The sequence below is a fragment of the Siniperca chuatsi genome, linkage group LG20, assembly GCF_020085105.1.
Source record: "Siniperca chuatsi isolate FFG_IHB_CAS linkage group LG20, ASM2008510v1, whole genome shotgun sequence".
Taxonomy (NCBI): domain Eukaryota; kingdom Metazoa; phylum Chordata; class Actinopteri; order Centrarchiformes; family Sinipercidae; genus Siniperca; species Siniperca chuatsi.
Window position 1 is genome coordinate 2,475,955 of NC_058061.1, and position 26,040 is coordinate 2,501,994.

At 42.4% G+C, this 26,040-nt stretch overlaps 1 protein-coding gene across 3 annotated transcripts in view; it reads right to left on the reverse strand.

Annotated features, from left to right (window-relative positions):
• The window catches only part of grid1b (glutamate receptor, ionotropic, delta 1b), a 527,867-nt gene extending 502,301 nt beyond the window's left edge, over window positions 1-25,566 (reverse strand). Inside the window, exons 1-2 of one of the 3 annotated variants that reach the window (XM_044179810.1) lie at window positions 25,113-25,566; window positions 10,107-10,262 (exon numbers count right to left, since the gene is read on the reverse strand). In XM_044179810.1, the coding sequence (XP_044035745.1) occupies window positions 10,107-10,262; window positions 25,113-25,194 (238 nt within the window). In that variant the 5' untranslated portion in view covers window positions 25,195-25,566. Of the gene's footprint in view, window positions 1-10,106; window positions 10,263-11,553; window positions 11,919-25,112 lie in introns of those variants that run through there. The other 2 variants (XM_044179811.1, XM_044179812.1) reach the window with 2 other exon arrangements.
• Between the last annotated feature and the right edge of the window lie 474 nt (window positions 25,567-26,040).

Here is a 26,040-nt window from a genome sequence, read left to right on the forward strand (position 1 = left end):
CAGGATACATCTGGGTGGCTACATGAAGAGACAAGACACTTATAACTCCAACAAATCAGACGGTGGTGGTAGTAGACAGCTTCCAGGTGTTAAATGTGTGAAATTTAGTGTGAAAACACCGAGCTGCATTTTATGGTGCTGTACAATTAAAGTGTATTAGTATTATTAGCATCATTGACGCTCAGCATATCTACCCTGGGTTAAAGAAAGGTTTTTAATCAAGGACTGACAGTATATCAGCCTTCAAATCCCACTGCCATCTAACAGCAGCAGGAGATCAGAGTGTGCAGTGATTACGGGCTGCGGTCTGAAGGAGGAAACAGCAAACATCAGAGCTGTTAGTCTGGACGAACAAAGATCACAGAGTCAACTGACAGTTCAAATTAGCGGCATTAGAGCAAGAACAAAGTCTGTGATGACTTATTTTTTTAAGATTCTTATTTATCAGGAACAAGATGCAATCGACACGGAAAGTTACAGCAGCTGCTCGAGTGTGAAAACACAGTTTCCATCCTCCTCCAGGGGTAGGTGTATTTACAGAAAATGCTGTTAGGCAGCTTTCAGATAGTAAATACTACGGAAAATGTTTCAGGTGATAAACACTTTGCTGAATGATATGACCAAAAAAGAAAGTCTTGACATGTTTCAAGCTTGGGGACAATTAGAAACGATTATTATGCATACATATTCATGTATATTCATCTGCTCCTTGCTGTTTGTGCTTCTTGACATCAGCCTGACATCACCAGGAGGCTGGCTAGCCATTTAGCATTAGCTACCCAGCTATGTGTTAGAAATGTGCACACAGTTCAGTCTACATGGCTTCACTTCTTGTAACCAGAGATAATATATTACATGTCAAGTATGATGACACCCGAACATTATACCCATATGCGATAGCTGAACATGCGATTCTAAAACCAGTAGAGCTGGGTATCGCCCCCGATTCCCCCATTCGATTCTGATTCACAAGGTCCCGATGCGATTTCGGATAGGGATATTTTAGTAAAATTTTTAGGCAAATATAAAAATAAAAAAAAATAAAAAAAACGATCTCGGATTTTATGAATCAATATCGGATAATTCAAATGAAGACAGGAAAGCCTGTTCCCCAAACTGCTGACAAAGTTACAACACTTATCTCAAATATCATTGCAGGCATTAGTATTAAAAAGTACACAAAACAATGTCTCATGACCATACTTTTTTTCACTAAAATTTACATTTTGTGCACGTTTTAATAATTCAATAACCACAATTTAGAATTTTTACACATCACACAATAGAACAAATTCAAAGTTATAACATTAATTTGATTTATCACTCTATAAAAATGCCTATAAACATCAGTACAAGATGCACATGTAGAGTCATCAGTAAGTGACGACACAGGTGGGCAGTAGTGTTGGGTTCAGTGTAAAAACGCAAAGCAGGCGCAATGACGGCTCTTCTTTACCGCAGTATTGCGGGATTTGTGTGTTGTTACACTTTTCAAAACTCGAGGCAGACAACACTCGCTGCATAAGCTGGCCAGGGCGACATGTCTAACCTGAGGAAACACCTGGTCAAACACAAAATATATCTAAAAGCTGAAGAGGATACCGTGTTTGCTAGTCTGAAAGCCCAGTCCCCCACAGCAGCTGCAGCTAACGTTAGCACGCTGCAGCTAACGTTAGCACACTGCAGCCAGCAGGAACAAGTTAACTTAACCTCCATGGACGACTAAACTTTAAGTGAGGTAGTGAGGTAAAATGTTCTAAATAAATAATGTTGAAATTTGGTCTAATTTTTTACAACTGAAATTACCTTTTGTTATTACGGAGAGTGTAAAGTACCGAAAAAAGGTACCGAAGAGTTTTGGCCGTTCACATTTGAACTGATACCGGTACCCAACTAGCGGGCAAACATCAAAATATCAAAAATGCCAGTTTTCTGTACTGTACTCAGTGGCCAAAACCCTTTCCAAATTCAAGTGAAACATGAAAAATTAAAAACTATTTCCATTTTCACCCAGGGTCACTGATACTTCACACACACACACAGTCTTGGCTGTGTGTAAATCTGCTCTGGGACAGGTGAGGCCAATTTGTCTGCTGGGATCCAACAGCAGGAGCTGTCACTCAAATACAGAAACGCAGGCAACACACACACACACACACACGCTGAACAACTTCACATGATGTAACAGGAATTATAACTTAACTGTCATCCTGTCTGGCAGACGCTGAGATAAGAGCTGAAAAACATAAGCAAATTTAATCATTTCGCCTATGTGAGTGTGTGCTTGTGTTTAAAGTGCGGCAGTAATAAAAGGTTTTTTTCTGTTGCATAACAAAGAAACGGTGTTCACTGCATTCAAAGTCAGTTTGATTATTTTGTGAGTGATCTTTCAACATATTGTGATATACAGAATTATAAATAACCATATCACCTGGCCTTGAATCACTAATAACCATGATGCTGTAAACAGGAAGACAGAGACATTAAAGAATAAACAGAGGGGACATATAAACAACTTTTTTAAATATAAAATAACTATGAACACTCAGGAAATGGGCCACATGACATCAAGACACAAATAATTATTAAAATTACAAAGAAATCAAATGATAGAAACATGAGCATGAACAAAAGAAATAAAAAGGAAAAAACCTGGCAGGCAGAAAAATCAAGAGAGTCAGAAGAAAAAGTGGAGACAGAATGAGATGCAGAGAAAGACAAAAACAACCAAACAAAAACGAAAGCAATTAAGAAAGCAGAGGACAGAACGTTTTGAAAGAAAGCACGAGAAAATGGAAAGAGTGCAGAAAGTAAGAAAAGGGAGGAAGAAAATGAAGAGATGAAGGACAGAAATAAAAAAGGAGAAAGGCTGAAGAGAGGAATAAAGTGACAATCAAGTACATCACATTCCACTGCGGACTCCCCGGCCCGAGTCATTTCTCCTCTAATTATACAGTAATTGAGCCGAGCCGGACAGGATCATAATAAGACAATTAGCCTAATTTGTTTGAATTGAAAAGCCAATTAAAGAATAAGTGAGCAGTGTTGAAAAGTTCATCAGATTATATCCGTATTACAAATTGGCGGGTCAGGGAGTTGAGGCTGCTGAACCAAACTGTACCATCAGCAGAGGAAAACAAACACGGGATGCCTTTATTGAAAATCCAGCTGATACGTGTTAAAAGGATTAGAGCTGGTAGAGAAACAGCTCTCCGTCTTAGCCTCTTTGTTGAAAACTCGAGGCATGTAATCCGAGCGGATTGGTTTGACAGATGGTTTCAGTGAGATTTTTCTTTGGGAGGCTGAAGTGTTGCATATCTGCCCGTGTGGATGAAGAGCTACTCCTATCTGAATAAACAGCCTCTATTATGACAGAGGAATCTGTGTAGTGAAAAGAGCTGTAAGACACCGCCACCGAGCAGTCAGCGGCTCTCCTGGCGGCGGCTGAGGAGCTCCTTTCAAGCAGCAGATGGATGGATGTGTAGGGTTGGAAACAGCACAATGGTTTGTCTTGACAAGTGTTCACTTTGGCACGTGGTTTAGATTTAGTTTTAGTCATTTGACTGAAATATATAGTCATATATTCGTTTCAGTATCATTTTTTGTTAGTTTTAGTCAACAACAACTAAAGAGGTTTTTCTCTAGTTTTCGCCAGTGAAATGTATATGTCCTCTAAGTATGCATGCTGTCAGCTACCATTATTACAGGTGTTCTCTTATCACAAGGTTAACAGAAAACACACACTTGTTACACAGTAATGGTAAATAAATGTCAAACATTCTTCAGCTTGTAATTTTCTAAAGGTTACTTTATTCAGTTTCAGTCTCGTTTTCATCGTGGAAAACGTGTCAGCCAATATTTTTGGCCATAGTTGTCTTTGAAATGAACACTGCTCCTGAGTAAGGCTGCAACTAACCATCACTGCCATCTCTGTGGAATGATTAACCAAAGGTTAAAGGTGAACAAGAAAGTTAGCAATGATAAGCACCAAATGAGCTGGAACCAGAGGAGGTTTGGCGATATACACAAGTTAGCAATGATCGAGATTCTCAGACTAATCATTGCATTAATCACTGTAGTCTTGAGTATCAAATCAGTGCGGTGCGTTTGTGTCAGGTAGGCGATGGAGCTGATGTCAGCTGACAAGTAGAAACACTTTAAAAAAAACTCAAAAACTGAGCTGTTCTTTCTCCTCAGCCATGCCAGCAGCGCCATGCCACGCTCACGTCAGGGGTGTGAATCCCTCTCATTACCCATAATCCACTACAGCCCGGGCCGTCATCGACCTCTCTGAGGACCGGGGATCATGGGAGCTCTGGGAAAGGTCGGGGCGAGCACGAAACCAGCTGAGCCATAATGGAGACGCAAGTCACTCTCCCTGCCGTCTTTTTCACTCTGCCCCTCATTACCCCTCTTTCTCCACTCCCTTTGTTCTCTCTCTCTCTCCCTATTCCCTCTCCTTCACCCCCCCTCCATTTCTCTCTCTTCCCCTCCCTCCCTCCCTCTCTCTTCGTATCTGAGCATTACTCTCTCACCCCTTCTCTCTGTCACATATAATCTCTCTCCCCCTCTTCCAGTATTTGTCTTCCTTTTTCCTCTCTCTCTGCCTCCACTCACTCTCTATCTTCAGATCTCGGATTTTATTAACCGATATCGGATAATTCAAATGAAGATCAATTTGAATCGGAAAATCGATTTTTTTTAAACCCAGCCCTAGTTCACAATGAGAGATTTACAACAATAAAGTTTTAATAAAAAGATGAAAATGTAACTAAAAGTGGTGGTGTTATTCCTCACCGGTAAGTGAGTACTGTAATGTATTTCTCATCACATACAGGAAGTATGAAGTAAGAAGTTCTTCACATTCTGGGGATATTAACTTTATTTTGACTAAATAAGCGTCTCAAACTTTTTTCTCGCTGCAGTAAAAAGTGAGACTGTGTGTCTGCTGGGACAGGAAATGGAATTAGATGACGTTTGTGTCGTCTGTAGCAAAGACCAGCAGGCTTTACACCTCGTTAACATGGATCGGACTCAGACAGTAAATAGGAGGGGTGTGTGTGTGTGTGTGTGTCAGTGTGCATATGACCCAACTCCATGACCTTTTAAAGAGCAAGACTGATGAAAAAGTCAAGATTACTTTTTCAGTTTTACTTATGTAGCACATGTAAAAACAACCACTGTTGACCAAAGTGCTGAAGTGATAAAAGACCAAACAAACATAAAAGTTAATAACAAATACATAAAAAGAAAAGAAAAAACAAACATAAAACAGTGGCACACCAGAAAATGAAATCAAGGTGTCAAGCTCAACTACTTTGTGTCGTCATAAAAATCCACATTTCTATTATTCATCCTACAAACAACTCCCGTTAGAAGAGAGCAGTATCTGCTGCAGCCTGTCGACTTTTTATTTGAAAGCAGCTTCTTCACGATTTCAACTGAGCTTACTGTCTCCATGTGGGCTGTGGGCGAACTTAGTTACATGTTGCCACAACAAGCTTGTGAATCCCAGAAATGACCTGAACACAGCAAAAACAAACCTCTGGTAGCTCTTTCCTGCTACACAGGAAGTAATCCATTAAGTTTCCAAATTGTAAGGAATAGAAAGTAGCAGAAGAAGAAACGGGGAGCTCGCAAGAGCAGTGAAGAAACTGCATGACTGAATGGTCATTTCATTTTCACTTCATGAGGGATTTTGCGGTAACATTTGTCATGACATGAGAGTTGTTACTCCTGTAAGTCTCCTAACAAGCAGCTGTGTTGATCTCATCCCACTTGTTCCCATTTTGTTTTTTGGTTCAGGCATAGTAAGACGACGTCCCCGTTCTTAATCCCACCAACAAAGCTCTGATTGGCTCGTTGTTTTTCCAACCAGAGACACAGCGGCCAATGAGCACAACACCGGACTAATTGGAATCACTAAATAAATCTGAAAAAATGTGGAAAGCATTTCAGAGGTCTGGCTACACTGTTTGATTGACAGGTTCATATCTGCTGCACAGAAACCCCCCAGCACTGAGCAACAAAAGAAAAAGAATCAAGCAAACCTGAATTTCCATGCGAGTTCGCAGTCACATAGCACTGCTAATGAACAAATCCAAAGCTGTCGTGTGCGCTTTAGCATTTCCTCTCAGCCGACTAATCAACGCAATTTCCTCCACAAACTTCCCGTAGTGCTTCTGATGAGGGACTCAACGAGCCCAGCGTGCTCTGTACAAGATTTTTTATTTACATCCATGACAAAAGTGTTAAAAGTCAACAGGCTATTGTTTCCCGAGTCATTGCAATAACAGGTGCTGCTAACCAGCGTGATCTACACTCAACAGTACCGAGAGAGAAAACGCTATCAGTTTTCTGCTTATTGGAAATAAGGCACTGTTAGAGACACATGCAGCATGGATTTTACACTTTAACCATCAAATACAGTCGCTCCGTCTGCAGATATCCATCTATCCTGATACCAGTTTTCTCTCAATTCCTCTGAAGGCCGGGACTGCAGCTTCCGAATACTTATAATAGCGATACCTGCATGCGATCCGAACAGATAGTGATATGCGTTAAGTTCCAGAGTAAACCAAAAGAGAATAAGGTGCAGACATGGAAATCTGTTTAAGCTCTTATCTCCACTGGTTCAAGCTTTTATTAACATTTTCTCTCAGTTACATCTACTACTACTACCTCACCTTGTTTCCTGACTTCTGGGAGACGTTAAGTTCCAGTTGAAAATACAAAGATAATTACAGTGACAGCTAGTCCAAGTGGTTTGACTGACACTGATGAGCTTGCTGGAATAAAGAACAAATTCATTCCTGAGCTAATCTTAGCTGATTATTGTGAACGTGTTTGCCTGGAGGACAGCAGTTTGACAGGTGCTAAAGTGATTTCACTGAAATTAATTTGTTGTGAGGACAAACGTCCAACGTTGTGACATGATTCTCATCGATGAGTTTTTCACACTAAAACCACACATGAATAGTTCTATCTTCAGAGCCAAGTTACAGAATTAAGTGTTTCCCATACATTAATTTATTTGTGGCGACGCACACACAATATCAACATCGACCGCCACGTATTGATTTTCTATTTTTTCCAGCGGATTGATTCGCCCAGCCTCTCTTTGCCTTGCTTTCTCCCTCTCTGCACGAGATACGAGCGCAAACAGTATCGGCGAGCGGAAAAGCGTCCTTGCAAGGGAGCATTTCTGCTCTGTGCGCACAAATGCAACCGGCACGAGCTCCAGCCTCCCTACGCACCTGCAACTGCTCAACGCTCGCTCGCTCGCTCGTAAAATTGACTTTGGCGGCGAGGACGGAATAGACCGGTGTTTCCCAAACCTCTCTTAACCTGCCTGAACTCCTGAAGCTGCCTGATAACAAGCGGATCATTTAAAAGCTCGTAAGTGTCGGTGCCGATGTCATTCGGTACCACGTTGGTTCTGATCGTTTGCACAGGCGACGTAATCAACAACAAGCCTCCACACAGGACTCACCTGCTGTTGTGTGTACAGGTGTGCGCGTGTGTGTGTGTGTGTGTGTGTGTGTGTGTGTGTGTGTGTGTAGGGAATAGAGAACTGAAAGCAAGGTGAGCAGATAGTTTGAGAGTCAACACTAAAATAAGGTGGAGAATTAAGTAGAAGTAAAATAAGAAATACTAGAAATAGGGTAATATATGAAAGTATTCTTTCAAATATTATAGCCTATATGTAATATTTTCAATAGACAAATACTATAAATGCAGAGGTCAGCTTTCCAAAATCATAAATCAGATCAGGTTATTAGTGACATTTTTAATCCTATAAATCAACTCCAGTTTGAAGAGAGTATCTGCTGCAGCCTGTTGACTTTTCATTTGAAAGCAGCTTTTTAACGATACCAACTAAGCTTACTGTCTCCATACTGGATGTGGATGAATTTAGTTACATACATGTTGTTGGTGATGACCGTTTCAAAACTATAAAATATATAAAGTGACGGTAAAGATTAGCCACTGTAACTCTTGAGTGCTCTTGATTTGTTAAGAATGCGGTCACCTGTTTGGCTCAGGCTGCTTTGTGAACAACGTAACCCTGCTGCCTAAAAAAAGAATCGGACTCGATATCAACCGTCTCCAGGTGCTTCTAGTAGCGCTGCTGTTTGACTCGTATTGCCAGTATGTGATACTGTACTGGAGATCATTAACGCAAAGTGTGACTTATATGAATCAGAAAGTATTTGTTCATAAACTACAGCAAACACACTGTGACTAATCTGACTAAACTATGGTCAACAAAGGTCATACATGTGTTGCTTTTTAAAAGATATTCAAATAAAATTTGTCACTTAGGCTTCTCACACCCAACAACAACCCGGTTTATCTGCACCTCCGTCACACACAATTAAAACCCAGTCTTCAGTCACACAAACATTCGCTTCACCTAATCAGGGTGCAGTAACCTCTGACCTCTGGTCTCCATGTAATGAAAGTGATCTAGCTGATGTTGCAGCTTCTCTCTGGGTAACAGTGGAGAGAGAGAAAGCATGTCAGGGGCCCAGACGCCCTCACACGCCCTGCTTGGTTATGGAAGCTGACTGAAACACTGTGGCACTGCCTGAGGCGCTACCCTGTGTGCTTAAAGTCAAACCCTTCCAAGAAACTGGAGTGCGTTAGCTCTGTGATCGTACTCGCCAGGTCGATATTTGTTAACACGAACAACTCGGAGCTGTCTCTCCGACGTCCTCTGGTTTCCAGCTGTGGAAGAGATGTGTTCAGGTGACTAAATACTGACAGATCAAAGATGGTGGAGAAACAACACTGTTGTCAGGAATGTGTTACTGTTTAGTAACTTTGCTGCTACTGGCAGGAAAACTGAGGAGCTCTGCAGAAATCCATGTTAAATATAAGTGATATGTCTTATTGCGATGACCTTTGGGCAAGGTGTGTGTGTCAAAATATGATAATGTTATCGAAATTAAAGTGGCACTGGCTGTAGCGAGGGCCTCAGGTCATGAGCTCTGGAGATATGGACATTATTTAAAATACCTCAGTATAACAAACCTTTTCTAAAACAATATTTCTACATACTTCGTTGACATTACATTTTACCCGGTTATCCTTCAACGTCATCATAGGCAGCATCTTCATCAACGCCACAATCGTCATAAAAACATCAGTGTCTTCATCAACACAATTTTTGTCACCATCAACAACAAAACCGTGATCCTAATCACCACATTCATGTCTTTATCGGCATCGTCTTCATCACAACAGACATTAATATGCTTTAATTAGCATCATTGTAAACATTAATGTCTTCATCGTTTTAATCACCACGTGGATCGTGATGTGAACAGTCACATCATAATCAGCATCATCTTAACATTCATCAGCATCATTATCAATATCAGTTATATGCATTATCATCACCACACCATCGTCAACACTATCTTCATTATCTGTAACAAAGACGTCTAAAAGATATCTTTTATCAGCATCATCCAGCAGAAACGTTATCATAAACATCATCACTGTCTTTTCTGGAGCTCCCAGCATGAACAGAAACACTTTCATTCTGCATCAGATTAGCTCTTTTCAAAGCTAAGAGGCCTGCAAGCCTCATTGTAGGCACTTATATGGAAAATTACAGCTGGACTCAATGCAGCTCGACTCACTGCTTCCCCCTAGCTTCCTCTGCACAGAAAGAGCCAGGGCCCAGAAAGAGAGAGAGACAGAAAGAAAGAGGGAAGTGAGTGATAGGGAGTCTGAGATGGAGAGAATCAGTCTCAGAGGGAACGATAAGACAGGATAGAGAAGGCGAAGGAGAGGCTCTGCGGCGCAGCATCAAAGACCAGCAGCGTCCTCTGAGAGCAGACAGAGAGCCGGCAGCAGCCGGGATTTATACAGCATTTAGGAGGTCGATATACCTGGGTCATTAGCCGTGAGGATACTTCACCAAGAGACAGAACCAGCAAAACCTAAAGATTAACAATCCGAGGAAAGCTAAGACAAACACACACACACAGCCACAACAAACTAGAATCTGCAAAAAGCACTGCAGCTGAAACCGAAAGCATCTCATGCACACTCACAGTCACAGAACGCAAACACGCTTCACACCGCGTCCTTACCTTCCTGCACCGCCTGGAAGGGGTTGTTAGGCTCGATGAGTTTAATCGAGTGCGTGATCTTCTCACTCTGCAGGATGTCATCGCTCAGACTGAGGTCAGACACGGCGAGCTGGAACACCTCATCGTCCCGCGCTGCGTTCTCCTCAAATATCGCACCTGGAAACAGGGAGAGGAAACGGTTAGTAGGACGGCTGAATGCTCATATCAGAACTAGCCTACATAAGTGGACCCCAGTCTCCACAGGAACTCAGCCAGAGCTGAAACTATTAGTTCATTAATCAATCAACAGGAAATTAATCTGCAACGATTTTGATAATCGTTATCATTTTAGTAACTTTTTAAGCAAAAATGACCAGTTCCAATGTGATGACATTCTAAAATGTTTATTTGTTGTGGGATTAACTACGAAAACCCATCAGAGTATCCCAAGATGCTTTATTGTCAGAGCAGGCCGCCATAGACCCCCAACAGCTGCACTGACTGCAAAACGTCATGCAAGAGTTCAGATTAGAAACGCAACCTGTGTCCAGCAAGACTGTTACAGCAGCACACACACACTTTATCACACAAGTTATTTTCACTCGGGAGGTCTCCCAAGTCTCCATGGTTATTTTATACAGAGGCACAAGATTAACTAAAATGGCACACTTTGGTTCTAAATTAATAAATCAAAAAAAAATGCAAAGACAAAATAACCCCCCCCCCATTACATTCCAAAGTTAAATGAATAAAGCAGGATTATGTTTCTATCCTTCCTACAGAGGCTCAGTGACATGACAATAAAAAAAAATCCCATAAAGTATTTTTAATAATTGTTATAAGATGTAGAAGAGCTGCTTTCTGTTACAGTAAGGCTGCTAATTAAGAGGTTCAACTTAAACAGCTCCATGGTAACAATTTTAAAACAGCTGGGAAATGCATTTCATGAAGGAACAGGTAGCTATGTATAGTCTATGTAAAGACAAAAAGAGGACTGACATGGGACAGAGGTCTCATGACTTACACAGGTAAACAAACTACAACCCCCCAGTGTTGGGGCTGCTCTGCATGCCTAAGATCTCCATAGCAACATCATCATCATCATCATACTAAAGCCCTTCTTCACCTTTCATCAGTGCCTGTTCACAGCAAAACAGTGAAAAGCCCATTGGACCCTCTTCAGATGAGCATGTTTAAACAGTATTCAGCACTGCCATCTAAACGTGTTGTGTTTCCTACTGAGGCCAATAAACGGCTCAATTCGCCTCTTTCGAGTCAAGTGAAGTCCGATTCTCCCTCCACACTAGTCTACTGCAGCTAACTTTGTGCAAGAGCAAATAAAAACAATCTGGATGTACTGAAAAGCTGGTTTAAGAAACCGTTTGGAGCTCCCCGGTAACGGGAAACTGCAGCTGCCCCCCTGAAGGAGCCGGAGCTGCTGCAGCCAGCGGACGGTATTAATACACACCAGGTACCAGGTGCCAGGTGCCCGCCTCCAGCTGCTGCAGGTGCTGCTCTGTCTGCTGCCCACAGGTGTGCTGCTGTCCTCGGCTTCGCCATGTTCATTTAGCTGGACGTCGACGGATGTCCACGCATTTACTGCGACCTTCCCAAACGGTGGCTGCAAACCGGTCCAAGCCGAGCGACCTCCGGTTGTTCGACTAATTAAGTCCCCGCAGGTAACACGCACGTGCTCCTGTGGTGAAGAAGCTGAGACACGCCTTCGTCTTCCATTAAAAGAAGGATTTAAACAGCAGACAGCTCTTTTATCTTCTCATGTCCTGCCTGGGTAGTTTCGGGGCTGACACGTGAACTGGCACTCCGTGTGGACGGCCATCTTACCGCGACAACACACCGTACACAGGTAACTACGGCCGAGTCTACCGAGCAGGTGACCCTGCCCAGCCAATCAGCCAATCAGCCAATCAGCAGCTGCCCTCTCAATTAGCCCCAAAAAGAAAACAAATGTAATCTTAACTTAATGTGTACTGTATGGAAACAAAACACAAATACAAATATACAATAAATACAAAGAGGCCTAAATGTAAAAATATAATAGAATCCAGACACACTTTACAAAGTAAACTATAATCTTGAAGATACACACACACACACACACACACACACACACACACACACACACACACACACACACACACGAGTTACAGTAAAAAACCTCAGAGATAATCAGTTTAAGACTACAAGACGGCCTGAATCAGCCTGAAATGCTATTTTCTTTAATTCTATTCGTTCTATTTGAAGCGCTGAACAAATTGGACAAGAGAAAGTGTGAACCACCAGCCTCAGGCTCACTGCGCTCAGCTGGTTTCTGTTGGACTGATTCACTGTAGGCTTGTTTGGGAAAACGCTCCAAATGACATTATCACCTGACAGATATGAGCCTTAAGGCTTCTTTACCCTGGGGCTTTTTATTAACCATAGTTTAATATGGTTGTATACAAATCTAGTTTGAAGACTTTTATTATAGTTTGTTTCATTGGTAGTTTAAATGGTGCATATATCTGCATTTAATTTAATTACCACAAACAAATTGGGCAGGTAGCATCCCAGGATAGGTCTATGGGGCTCTGGGCAAAATGTAATTTAGATAGCTGTATATTGTACTGCATGTATTGTAGTTTATGGGTACTTGACCCCCCCCCCCTCGCAGGTCAATCTGGCCATGATGTGGACAATGATTCAAGAGGATTGAGAGTTTTGCTTTGTTGAATCTATGCTAACTACCCAGTTCTTCATGTGTTCATTCCACACAAACCATATTACCTCCTGCTACATTACATCTGCTGATGAAGATATGATCAAAAGCCCCAGAACAGCCATTAAATGGACCCCGTGGTTGGATTGTTTCTCACCATTACCTTCTGTGCAACTGAAAAAGACTTCAGGATCTGGACAAAGAGAAATGCCGCTGCTGTTTATTAAAGTGCTCAAGAGTTCCGCAGTTGAAATGATGCATGTATTCTCATGAACTGGCTAAAGGGGTGAGAAGCAAAACTGGTTTCTGCCAGGTTAAAGTACAACTGGGACATCTGATGAACGGATGAGCAGAAATGGATTTCTAGTGAATTGGAAAGACATATGGAGGGACAGAAATGCAGACAAGTGGACGGCTTGATAAATGGGACTTTCCAGATTCTATTCGGACAATTTGTCATGCACAATTAAGAAAGCCTTGCCTACGAGTGAGAATTCAATTTGCCAGGCTGCTTGTGCTCATTCATCTCGCTGAGTATCCAAATGAACTCTGCTCAACACCAAGATCCTCGCCGTGGATCTGACGGCCTTCCCCCGCAGGGCGCCGAGGGGACGCTGTCTCGCTTCCGGGCTTGATCAGTCAATCATCCAGTTTTGAAATTGCAGTCAGTCAGGCGTTTTCAATTAAGAATGAATCTTGTTGCACCTGTCAGAGACAACTGTGAGGGAACTGATGTGACTGGGGAGCCTCGAACTTCAGCAAGTTTAATTAATAATGAGTGCTGAGGGTGGAGGAGGCTGACTCTGGACCCACCGCTGCCTCTGTGAGCTCAGGATCGAACCGCCACGAATTTTATACTCCTCAGTCTCTCCTGCTGTCTGTTTTGAGAAAAGTAGCAAAACTAAAGGGTCGGTTCACCCATGCAGATACTTTGGGTTTCATTTCTTCAGGTTTTGCGATATCTACCTCTGAGATTTCTGCCTCATTATCGGTGACAGGAACACTGTTTGTGGAAAGAGATAATGTTGCTGTATTTTTATGCGTTTTCAATGCTGTGAACGGCACAAACTGAAATATATTAACCTCCGTTGTACTGGGGTGAAGGCAGAAATCTCAGAGATCTCAAAATTTGGACAAATAAAACCAAAACACACGCAATGATAAGAGAACGTGTCCTTGTCATCTGGGTGTGAAGACCCTTTGAAAGCTCACATTGCTCCGCTGTTAATCCATCTTCATGCGTATTTTGAGGACATTGATTGTTGTAACAAGGATCATTTTTTAATTTATGAATATTTGGTGCACCAGCACGTGAAAGGAAACAGTTCAGCCTCTGCTCCCTTCAATTAATCAGGAAACCTATAACAAAATACTGTTTCATGGCGACTTGTCTTCAAAGTCGGCACACCAACCAGTTCAGCGGCACTCTGAGGTACATGTGTATCATACGTACAAAACTAGGCCGCAGTCTGTACAGAAAAAATAGTGTCAAGAAGCATTACTTGATATTTTAGCACATACATTGCACTTTATTAAAACATTGCCTTTCACTCCATGCATATGCTTTGAGTCCTTAAGGATTATTGTTATTATTATTATTTCCCACTGAGCTGAGTAGTTAGAAAATGCCACAGAAACAGGGAAGTCCTATTGAAGTTGGAAAATGAATGTGTGATTTGGAGTCTGTGGCCTTTCGAGCATATTTGCAAACATTCCTACGCTACATACAGGGTGGGAACTTCACACTAGCCAACAGCCAAATGCTATTTATTTGCCACTGATGCAAAAACAATGTAATGTAGCTGGTAAGTTTATCAGGCGTCCTCGGCTCTCTGGCAGGTAATCAAGCAGCAGTCTGGGGGCTTTGGGTCCCAGAGCTCTAGCTGGCTGGAAAATCTGAGAAAGCAGCTAGTTTACTTGGGGATTTAGCAGCCTCTCTGATCTGCAACCATAAACTCTGGCTTCCTGCTGGACCTATTAATCTGAGAAAAGCTGTATGGAGGCTGTGACTCTCACTGGGTGACAATGTTCTCAGATTTGATCACAAGCTGCCAACTGAAAATATGAAAATATTCCAGGATTTGATTTCTTCAAAATTAAATAATATTTTGTATATTTGATTTGGAAGAAACTTTCTGTCTATTCCTGCGTGTTCTGTGTATCTATGCAAAATCCTAAATAGTTTTTTTTGTTCACCAGATTTACTGTATTTACACAGGTGAAGGGGAAACAGTCTCTATGAAAGCTGTTTGTATTGTGTTCTGTGGATTATCCAGTGTACAGTAACCTGGTTGTTGGAATTAGATGCTGCTGTTGAATTGTTTTTATTAATGAAATGCCATTCACATCTATTGTTTTGAATCTCACAGACAGATGTCTCAAGGCATGGACAAATTAAACCAAGCTTCTCACTTACCTTTAGACACAACTCGAGGTAAGTAAGGAAATATGTTTTTTGGGGTGAACTGTGGAACTGTGGTGGAAGAAGTATTCATTTCCTTTACTAGTTAACTAGTCAAGTTAACAATATTACCACATTGTGGTATTGACAAGTAATCAAAGTCCTGCAATCAAAATGTTACTTAAGTAAAAGTACAGAAGTATAATTAGCAGAATATACTTAAAGTATAAAGTACTTATAGCCTTTATATGCTATATATATTTTACAAATAATAATAATAAAAAATAATAACAAAAAATAATAAACTAACCATATATTTCAGATGTAAAATCTTACTCTTATAACTGTAGTAGATTAAAAAGTACAATATTTCCCTGTGATATGTTGTGAAAGTATAAAGTAGAATAAAATGGAAATAATCAAGTGAAGTACCTCAAAGTCATACTTAAGTACACTTGGGGGGTAGTTTCCACCACTGTCCAATGAAATATGTGTCTGTGTATGTGTGTGTTTATGCATAAATAACTTTTAAGTATTTATTATCTGGACTGTGTAGATTGTTCCTCAATTTTGTAAATCTTGCATTGTGAGAGGAGTAGGCGTAATAACCGACAGCTTCAGCCTACAGCTTCTCAGTCAGTGCTGTAATCTCTTTCTGATTCACTGATTCATTATCTTGGATTATCTCTAGCTGTGGAAGCACTTTTTTGCTTCCAGTCTTTATTATTGTTTAACAAAAAAAGTTAGATGAGTCAATCTTAAATACTTCACCCTAACTGTGGAAAGGTCGCGTAGAATAAAAAAAGTACAACAGCATCATCTCATCAGTACCTTGTTAGTAACACTGTGGTTTTAAAAGCTTTTGTTTCAGCACCACGGACAGCGACACGCCTGCAGCTCCTGGTTGTCGGCCGTGACGAGTCTGACTCCACAGATGTGATTTGCTGACATAAGAATAACAATTTTAAAGAGAACCCAAATATAATTATAGATGGTTTTCATTTTAGACAGGCTACAACGATAGACAAATTTGCTGTGCTGTTGGAAAGATGGACACTTAACCTGGCTTAGTCCCGTGGAAAGGAAAACCAAATAAAGAGACTGTCAGTCATCTTTACTGGAGAGTATACAAAAGACTACCACTCATAAGTGCTGATCTACAGGCTGACATAGTGGCACTTTATGCTTATGATATATCTGAGAGGAAATTTAGAAGAGGCCAAATCTGACTTTGTTCCTCCCTCTATCGCACCTCTGATCACTCTGGGCCCTTTAATCAACAGAAATGGTTGATTTCTACTAAATCTACTAAAGATCATCGATCTGAATTCAGTGGACGCTAATGAAAGACCAAGACCAACAATTCTAACAAGCCTCCATTCAGCAGGTTTGCATCAGTTGCAGTAAAACAGAGAAGCCCAGGAATTAGCCTTCACGTTCAGTCGGTTTAAACAGACTAAATTATTCTGATCCTGAGCCAGAAGAGATTTAAAAAGTGAAATGAATAATGTGGAGCTTTAAAATGGTACAAAACACAAAGTACAACAACAACAAGATTTACAACATCCAGGAGTGCTTTTGGACGACATTTCCCCAGAGAAGCACCGGACACATGGCAGCGCTATTATCATAATTAAACATCCAAACAAGTGATGTGTCATCTCTGTGACCTGCTGCAAAACAATTAAGAATGTGGGACAAACCCACAAAACACTGCAGCAGCCTGATTCACTGTTTATGTATTCCTTCCATATGAACACGAAATATGTTTCCACACTGTCAGACGTCATTAGCCGTGTGGAGCAGCAGACAGATTGAGTGCTGCAGAAATAAACTGCAGGAATCCACCTGAAACTGAACTCCTTCCTCAGCCTTTTCATTTAGAAGCCCACAAGATTTCACACAAGATGTGAGATCCTGAGCTCTTTCTCCTTCAGCCAATAATCATCAGACGCCAACTTAATGCAAATGAAATGTGCATCTGCTGAGATTATCTACACCACCGGACACTTTGGCACGTATAACCAACAATTATATACAAGACTCATTCTGCTCTGGAAGTAATATGATGGATATTAAGATCCATCGAGCCACTGCAGCTGTTAGACTGTTGATCATTAGCATCCAGCAGCATCTAATATACAAAATCTAACTTGAGAGAAGCTGAAAACTTTAAATTAAGCCAGAAGCAAAGTGTCAGACAACACAAATATAATCACACTTTGTAAACTGCAAATGTACTGTGCTGTATCTGTGTGTTAAACCTTCCAGAGAGCTTCAGTAGCTCATGTGAAACACAGCAGTAATTAGGCCACGCTTACAATTAAAAAGCTCCGGCTGGCAAACATGCAGACAAGTCTTGGCTTAAGTTTGCAATTTGGTAAAATTCATTAATATATTTCTGCCAACAGTTACCCAATCAGAGTCTGTGCATGCGTACATGTGATAGCAGTTCACATCAGTTTATTTGGATGAAGAAATAGTAAAAGTGAGAAGAAATAAAACCAGCAGACAGGTCCAGATCTACATGGAATGAAGGGAAATGTGAGATGAGACCACAGAAACCACAAAACAGAAGAGTAAAAGCAGCATCAGTAGCTCTGCTGCCTCTACATCTGCTTCAAAGTTTCAGTCATGTCTTTTAATATTTGACTTCCTTTTGAAAGACAATAAATAGAATAAAATAATTTCATTAGAGTAGGTTTAAAAGAGTTTTAGTCCCAGTGTTCTGGAGGGAGTTTAACCCTTTCAGTTCCAGTTCTCTGGTGCTCAAATTCTGATCCAGACCTTCATCACCTCCATCCACCAAAGTCCTTAATAAACGCCAGTACATCCAGAACTCTGCTGCTCTCCTACTCACTCACTGCGACTCCCGTGACCACCTCGCTCCGTCCTAAAACACCTTCACCGGCAGTCTGCCCCACAGCAGATTCAATTCAAGCCCCTTCTCTTCACCCACAGAGCCCCCCATAACCAGGCCTCCTTCTTCACCTCACCGATCTTCTCCCCCACCACACAGTGGAGAAGGTCCTTGGACCCCAACCTCCTGTCCCCACGTCGTCCCCAAGACGACGCACCGGACCTGAGGTGACAGGGTCTTTCACACATCAGTGACTGCTCAGATCTAGCTATGTTCAAGAAGCTTTTAAAAACTGATTTTAACTTAACTGATCTGACTGTATGTCCTGCTCTACTTGACTATTCTGTGTTTTTAGTAACGTAATTAGTCATGTAAAGCATCTTTGAGTATCTAATAAAGTGCTCCATAAATAAGATGTATTATAAGCATTACAGCCAATAAGTTACTATTTAGTATTTATTGAACTCTTTACAGCCTCTTCTCTTACTTAAGTACAGTGGAACACAACCACACATGATGCAAATATGTTGATTGGATCATCATAACAACATGCAAGGAGCATAAAAGCCCATTTTGCTGCAGGGAACAGGACTATTGATATATTGAACGGGACTATTGAATTGGTTCACAAGTAAGTCTCACTCAAAGAGTGGACTGCCGTTTAGGCTGACAGGGTTAAGCCTACAACAAACCTACTGACAAAAGCTTAATCATAGTCTGGGAAAGCAAATCTTACAGTCTAATGATGGTCTCAAGTTTTCAGAGGTTTCATTCAGACAAGAACAGACAAGAACTCACACTTGTCATTTTTAGCATGACTAAATCAAATTGAAAGATATTCGGTATCAGTACAAAACACAGAGTCTTGGCAGCGTCTTTCAGAAACCTGTTAGTAGTCAAACCAGTTTCCTTTCCAAGCCTGTTCCTCTGCGTCTGCCCACACAGTCTTCTCTCTACCTGTTTGTCACTGAATTTGAAGGAACGCTAAAGTTTCTTGGCGGAGTATTTTAATGCCCTCGCAGGGTCAAATACTCGTACGTTTATTCCATCCACCGAATGAGGCCGCTTCATGTTAGAAAGATGGCTTTGCTGCTCTCTGTCCATGCCTGCATCTGCACCGTATGTATGTGTGTGTGTGTGTGTGTGTGTGTGTGTGTGTGTGTGTGTGTGTGTGTGTGTGTGCAGGTGGTGGAGGTAAATGGCCTGGCTAAGCCGTCACTGAGACAGTGCGGGAAGCCTTTTGCGTTGTTCCCTAACTGGGTTAGTTTATCTTATTTAGTGGCGGGGCAAGAAAAGGCCGCAGCTGTTCATTCGCTTTGCCAGCCTCAACAGATTGGATTCCTGCAGTTCAAGCTCGCCTTTCCAAAACCCGGCCATGGATAAGCAGGGCTCCCCTTCTGCTAGCTGATACACCGGCGCCGTAAATCATCCCTCGTCAGCTGCCTGGCTCATGGGATGGGGTAATCTCTCCTCCTTAGACTCCTTATGAAAAGTGACTTGTTATCCTCTTGGCCTGAAGGGCGTTTAGAGGACCTTCAGACCTGGAAAACAGCCCACAGGGGACAAGAAGAGCTACAATCCGAGTCTGACCGATATCAGTTCCTCAAGGCTGATACCAACATTGTTCAGAGTGAGGGCATCAAAACCTCACAGTCTTCAATTCAATATCTTTAAAAATGATATTTTACATGACAGTTTCTTCATTATTAGTATTCAGAGTTTCTTACTGAATTTTTGTGTCTCTAGTTGGAAAAGCCTCTAAAACACTACATGGACATTTGTACTGAATTAAAATGGCTATGTATAATGTGAAAGGGGTCCCTCGAAGTCCAATTTTGGAGCTTTTTAGCCTATTTTACCTCATTATTTTGGTTATACAGCACGTTGTTTGGTTCTGTCTCAGCGCTCTCATCAAACTCGTTTCCAGTAGCAGCAAGCAGCTGTCATAAACCCAGTACGCACTACTTTCCCTCCACAAAACAGTGGACAAACAAGGTTAGAGACTAGGAAAGTGGACCATCTAGCAGCTAGAGAGCCAGAGTTGGTGGCGACCCAACCAGAGCTAATCATTTGGACACAAACACGACTCCAAATGAAACGACAATATTGAACAATTACATTGATGAACAAACCTCAAAATCCAAATAAAACCCCTGCCAGGTTTTGCTCTTTTCTGCAGCTGAAATATTGGTAGAACTTTGTCTCTGTTAAACCAAATCAAAGATCCCCGGCTGAGACAAATACCTCCAAAAACATCCTTCATTTCAGTTTTCATTCATACACATAACTTCCAGTTTATCCCAAAGGTGTTGGATGGGGTTGAGGTCTAGTCTCTGTGCAGGCCAGTCAAGTACTTCCACACCAAACTGAAACAAAAAAAATGTCTTTGTGCATTCATGTCATGTTGAAACAGGAAACAGCCTTCCTCAAATCACAAAGCTGGAAGCACACTATTGTCATTGTATGCTGTAGCTTTAAGATTTCCCTTCAGAGGAACTAAGGTGCCTACCCCAGTCAGATAGTGTATTTCCACTAACGCATGAACACACTTGACATATTTTCTCTTGTTCTTTTTCTCTGCATCTGTTATTGTTGGGTAAGATGTGTCAACAGTATCTCTATTTATTGAGTTCCATCAAAGACAAATTTCTGTCATGTTTTCTAAAAACAACAGTTCGATATCGTCTCAACATGTCTGTGAACTGATTCATCAGTCTGCAGGAGCTTCTGTTGTATAGTATTTGTCTGCTTTTCATAATGATTTTACCTTCCTCTTTGCTGGAAAGAGATGTTCTTATAAGCCCCCGAGAGAATCCATCATCTCAGGAGTGGACCTCTCTGACAGCTTGATATCTGAGATTTAATTAAAGGCCAAAATTGATTCGGGACCTGTTTCCTCCTGGTTGCTGCTCCTGGTCCTGACCTTCAATCAGATGAAATTAAGTTCCTCGACCACTTTCCAAACTCAACCAAACCCTTCAGCAGCTGTTTTCACTGATTTGTGCATATTCAACCAAAGAACGGGGGGTGATGACTAATAAACCAGCTGCTGTTGTGATTGGATGAGATTAAAACCTGCAGACTCTTGAACCTCGACAGTACAGGATTTAGCACCACTGATGCACTTGAACACAGCAAGTGGGTCAGAGGTTCAAGCAGGTCGACCGAAGGTCCGAGCTCCACGTTTTCATCTGTATCAGCTCTTATACAGATCAAACCCCCCCACCCTGCGACACCCACTGCCTGCCACTGATCCTCTACAGGGAACAGAAGAGAAGAAGGAACAAACAAACCGGGATATGTCACCGACGATAAAGCCACGAAGCTGGACGAGACAGATGCTCGAGCAGGGGTTTCGGGAGCGAGGTTGGAACACTGTCACATCTAATCTGAGCGTTGCGTTGCGCTGCTAAGTCAGTCAGAGTCAGACTGTCAGTTAGTTCAGGGGAACAACGCAGGCTCTGAATGCAGCGAGCCGACCACAGGTCAGCTACAAGGACGGGGAGGAGGGGGAGGGTAGCAGTTCAGGCTTTAGACTCGTTTAAATCAAAACCTACTATACTGTTCATTCATGCAGCTACACATCTTTTACAGTGTATTTTTTGGGTTTGTACGAATGTTTTATTTTACTGTGAAAACTGGTACTTACATAAAGAATGTCATTATGAAAACTATCTAGTAATCAAGATCATTGTCATCCAGTGAAGCCAATGGAGTAGGTTCCTCAACTGATTTTTGGTAAACCAAAAAAATTTGTGAATTAGCTTTGGGAGCCCAGGTGGTGCTACTAAAAACTTAATGATCCTGCGGGTTTCAGACATTTCCATTGTTCTTAAAGGGATCTTTATTCTAGTGGTTCCCAGCCAAGGCCCCTCAAAGGACAGCACGATAAATCTAAGAGGTCACAAGATCCTTTAAGGAATAATAAGGAATCCGTTACATAAAGTTATGCATAAATTTTAATTTATTGCTTGTTTCTTTTGGAAAAACTGGATACTTTCACCTTTTCAGGCGTCTTTAAATTCCTTAAAATGAAACAATCTGAGAAGGTCATTTATCTTTGGTTTATCTGCTCAGAAGTCATGTCCACACTGAGGCCGAAGCCTTTGATGCGGGGTCACAAGTGGTCTTTGTGTCATCTAAAGGAGTCAAGAGCCAAAAAGGAACCACTGGTTTATTCAACCAAAAACTCTTTATCCGACAACTTCATCATAAGCAGCTGGTTCTTCGTTTATATTTTATAAAAGATATTGGTTCTCTATAAGAACAAGGGAACCATCTGGTCTGGTATGCAAGTAAAACAGAACAATGAATCCATTGTAGTTCCTAAACAGTTCAAAAATACCGCACGTTTGAAGCTTTTCCTGTGGACTAAAGAGTTCTTCGTAGCACCGTGAAGGTTCTCTACAAAAGCATTTGAGCGTTGTGCCACGGAAACCCTTTGTAAAATGAGGGATTGTTGCAGCAGAAGGGTTATACACAAAATAAAAACATAGACAACCTGTTATCAGCAGTGTGAATGGTTTTGCAGGTACCAAGGAGCATTTTCTATTTTTAAATACAAATCTGAAATAATCAGTTTTTATAGACAGGCATGGGTCCAGCCTGAAGACAACCAAAACACTGAATAGCTGAAAATCCTGTTTGAAGAGTACAAATACATGTTGGATCTGCAAAGACTTCAGCAACCTGCAGCTGACTGCGAGGTTTCCTGCTGCTGCATCACCGGAGTCAGTTCACATGTATCCAAGCTACAAACTGTGATTTGTACTGCGAGAACCTGCAGGGATCCGCCGCCTGAGCGGTACACACATGCAACAAGAGCCAGATGTTGTGGGGAAGATTCACACTCACATGGTGGGCTGACAACACTTCATTTCATTTTTGTGCTTCAGTTGAACAGCCACAAGCTCCTCCTCGGGTTGAGACAATGATTCAACCTCTTTTGAGAGCCACAAACACGGATGGTTTCTTTTTACCTGAAACACTGACATTTAGAGATATCAGTCAACGTTGATGAGATGTGTTTCAGAGATGCAAAAAAATTGGTCACAAGATATGTGCATGAGCAGGAGAACCACAACATTTAGGCACCCGGCTACATTTGGTTATCATATATTTGAACATGTAGCAGGTTAAACTCCTCAAGTCTCACACAGCACCTGAAACCAATAGACACTCTCCTCTAAAGCACATACACCCATAAAATCTGTCAACATCAGCTCAGATTTTCCCTTTTTTATTTGTGTTCTTTGCTCATAAATCGTCCCAGTACACCAGCCGTACCAGCGTGGTTTCATGTTCATGTCCGGTCTCACTTTTTGGCATCAGCTCCCTTATTTCTTGTATTTACTGTTCTGTGTTCTCGATAATCCCGTATCACTGTTCTCTGTTGTTTCCATGTGTGGACTGAACGCAGATTTTCTCCTGAGGGACAGTAAAGTATCCATCCATCTGTCCATCATTTCCTCCCTCTCTCTATACTCTGGAAATGTATTCTGAAGTGGCCAAAATATACTGATGACGTCTTTCCTCAGTGTGCAGCAGTTTATATTTGCAGTGAATGTCATCTATATGTGCACAAATACATATGATTCTATAATTAGACAGCCAGCATAAAGGAAAGAGGGGAAAACAGACTCCCACTCTCCCATATTAACTACTGGGCGAATGTTCAACACATTCTCAGCTGGTACTGAAGTTAATTCATCTCATGTAATGCTGGCTTGTCATTATTAAGTGCTGTAGCCTATAAATTATGTTTATCAAACATCACCTGACATCTTTCCACGATGGAGGTGCAGCGTTTTAGAAGCAATCTGTTACTGTGTCTTTTGGAAAATCACTTGAATTAGGAATAGAAACACCCCCACCCCCACCCCACCCCCCCAATGCGCCCCCGGCTAAACCACACAGGCCACCGCAGTGCTGCCACTGGCCGGTTTTGATGGTCTGAGCTGCAGCAGAGATCTGAAATGTCAAATACTTGGATTATTATTTTTTTTACTTCCTCCTTTTGCAGTCTGGATGGCTCTGTTCCAAACTGAAGGCGGCCGCTTGCCGCATCCAATCATCTAAGGGCGAAGTGGAGCCTCTAAGTGGAATTAGTGCAAATTGGGGAGTTTATATGAAAAGTGCGTGCGGCTGTGAGTGTGTGATCAGTCAGTGGTGTCTCATTGAGTCTGCTCTACTCTCACAATCCCCTCCGACTCCGCGGTATTCTCCATCAACTCAGGCTTTTACTAAAAAGTGACTTGACTAAAACCACAGGAAATCAAATGATGAAAAAAGATGGCACGAGCAGAAAGTGCTCGCCTCCTCGGCTCGCCAACTGGCTTTTGGTTGTCGACGTTGTTTCAGAGCCCAAACAGTCGGCGTTTGTCTCCTTTGTCATCTCTTCCTCTGGCAGAGTTGATTAACATTTCACTCACGTCCAATTCAAAGTTCAGGCTTATGGATGAGGGGAGGCGAGGGAGAGAGGGATGGAGGAGGAGGAGGAGGGAGGGAGGGAGGGAGAAAGATGGATGGATAAAGCGAAACCCTCCAAACACCCACGTCGGACCAGTTTCTCCTGCCAGCCTCAGGTTTCCTGCATGTGAATGAGCATATGCGTCGACATGAGGGAAGGAAGGATAGCTGGAGGGATGACTGGATCATGGATGGGGTGTTGCGCGGTGCAACACTTTGCGGGCACTTCTACCAGGCTGCGCTGCCTGCGTCTGAGCCTGGATGCAACAGCCTCCTTCCTTCCTACACATTTTCCTGGCACGAATCGGAATTATAATCAGCTGTGTGGTCGGGTCCTTTTTGCCAGAGCGGAGAGGATGTTTGAAAAATCGGTGCATGTACGGAAACTAATATTCAAATTCTGCCATAACTGAACTTGAACACCACTAACCTGTCCATATTTCACAAACCCACCAGCAACCTGCTCTTCTGCTCACATTTAGTGTTTTAAGCCGTCCCTGCATGCAGCCACCAGCCTGTCTCTCCCTTCAGCCAAAGCCCTGCACAGCAAAGCCAAAAAAGAAGCCCCGGTTGGTGTCTTACCAATGTGAATGATGGAGTCGGCGCTCACTGTGTTGCATTGCAATATCCACAGGGAATGAAACAACAATGTCAGCATTTCCATCTCCAGTTTGAGCCAAAAAGGCGCATCCACGGATCCACCTCGCTGATTTATGTGTTTTTCTCCAGTGACGAGCAAATCCAAAATAAGCGTCGGTGCGTAAAAGCGGCAGCAGCAGCGGCAGCAGCAGAGAGGAACAGTGTTGAAATCACCACCGAATAGTAATAAAAAACCAAATCCCAAAGACCAAACTGTTGGCCGGAGTCGAGAGGAAGAAGAAGGGCAGAAAAATAAAGAATTAGAAGCTTCCAGGGCTCCGGAGAGAAACAAACCCGGGTAAGTGAGGAGGGAAGCAGGGACGGATGAGAGAAGACACCGGGGGTTTGATTCAGAGGCTGAGATCCGCCAGACGAGCTCTGACTCTCTACCTCCGAGTCTGAGACATAACACACTGCAAACTGCGGAGGAGGAGGGACGCTCTCTCTCTCTCTGTCTCTCTCCTTCTCTCTCTTCTCCCCCGACCCACGTGACTGCAGAGCCTCTATCTACGGCGCTGGAAGCCCGACCGGAGAAAAGAGAGGCGAGGGATGGAGATGGAGAGAGATGGAGGGATGGATGGGAGCCCGTGCGCACCGCGGAGGAGACGGGGTGAGAGGGTGCGAGACGCAGAGGCGGTCGCGCTCCGGACGGACACTCGCTTGCTCGGTAGGTTTTGCGGGATGACTCGACACCGGAGAGGGGGGCAGGTCGTCGGTGCCGGTAATGAACTTACGACAGCCCGACTTCACGTTTCGCGCGTTGAACGCGCTCTCCCCTCCGACTGAAGTTCGTTTATCCAGCGCCGACAAGAGGACCCGTCAGCACTGCATCGCCGCCTTGCAATGAAGCTGTTGCACCCGCTGGATTTAC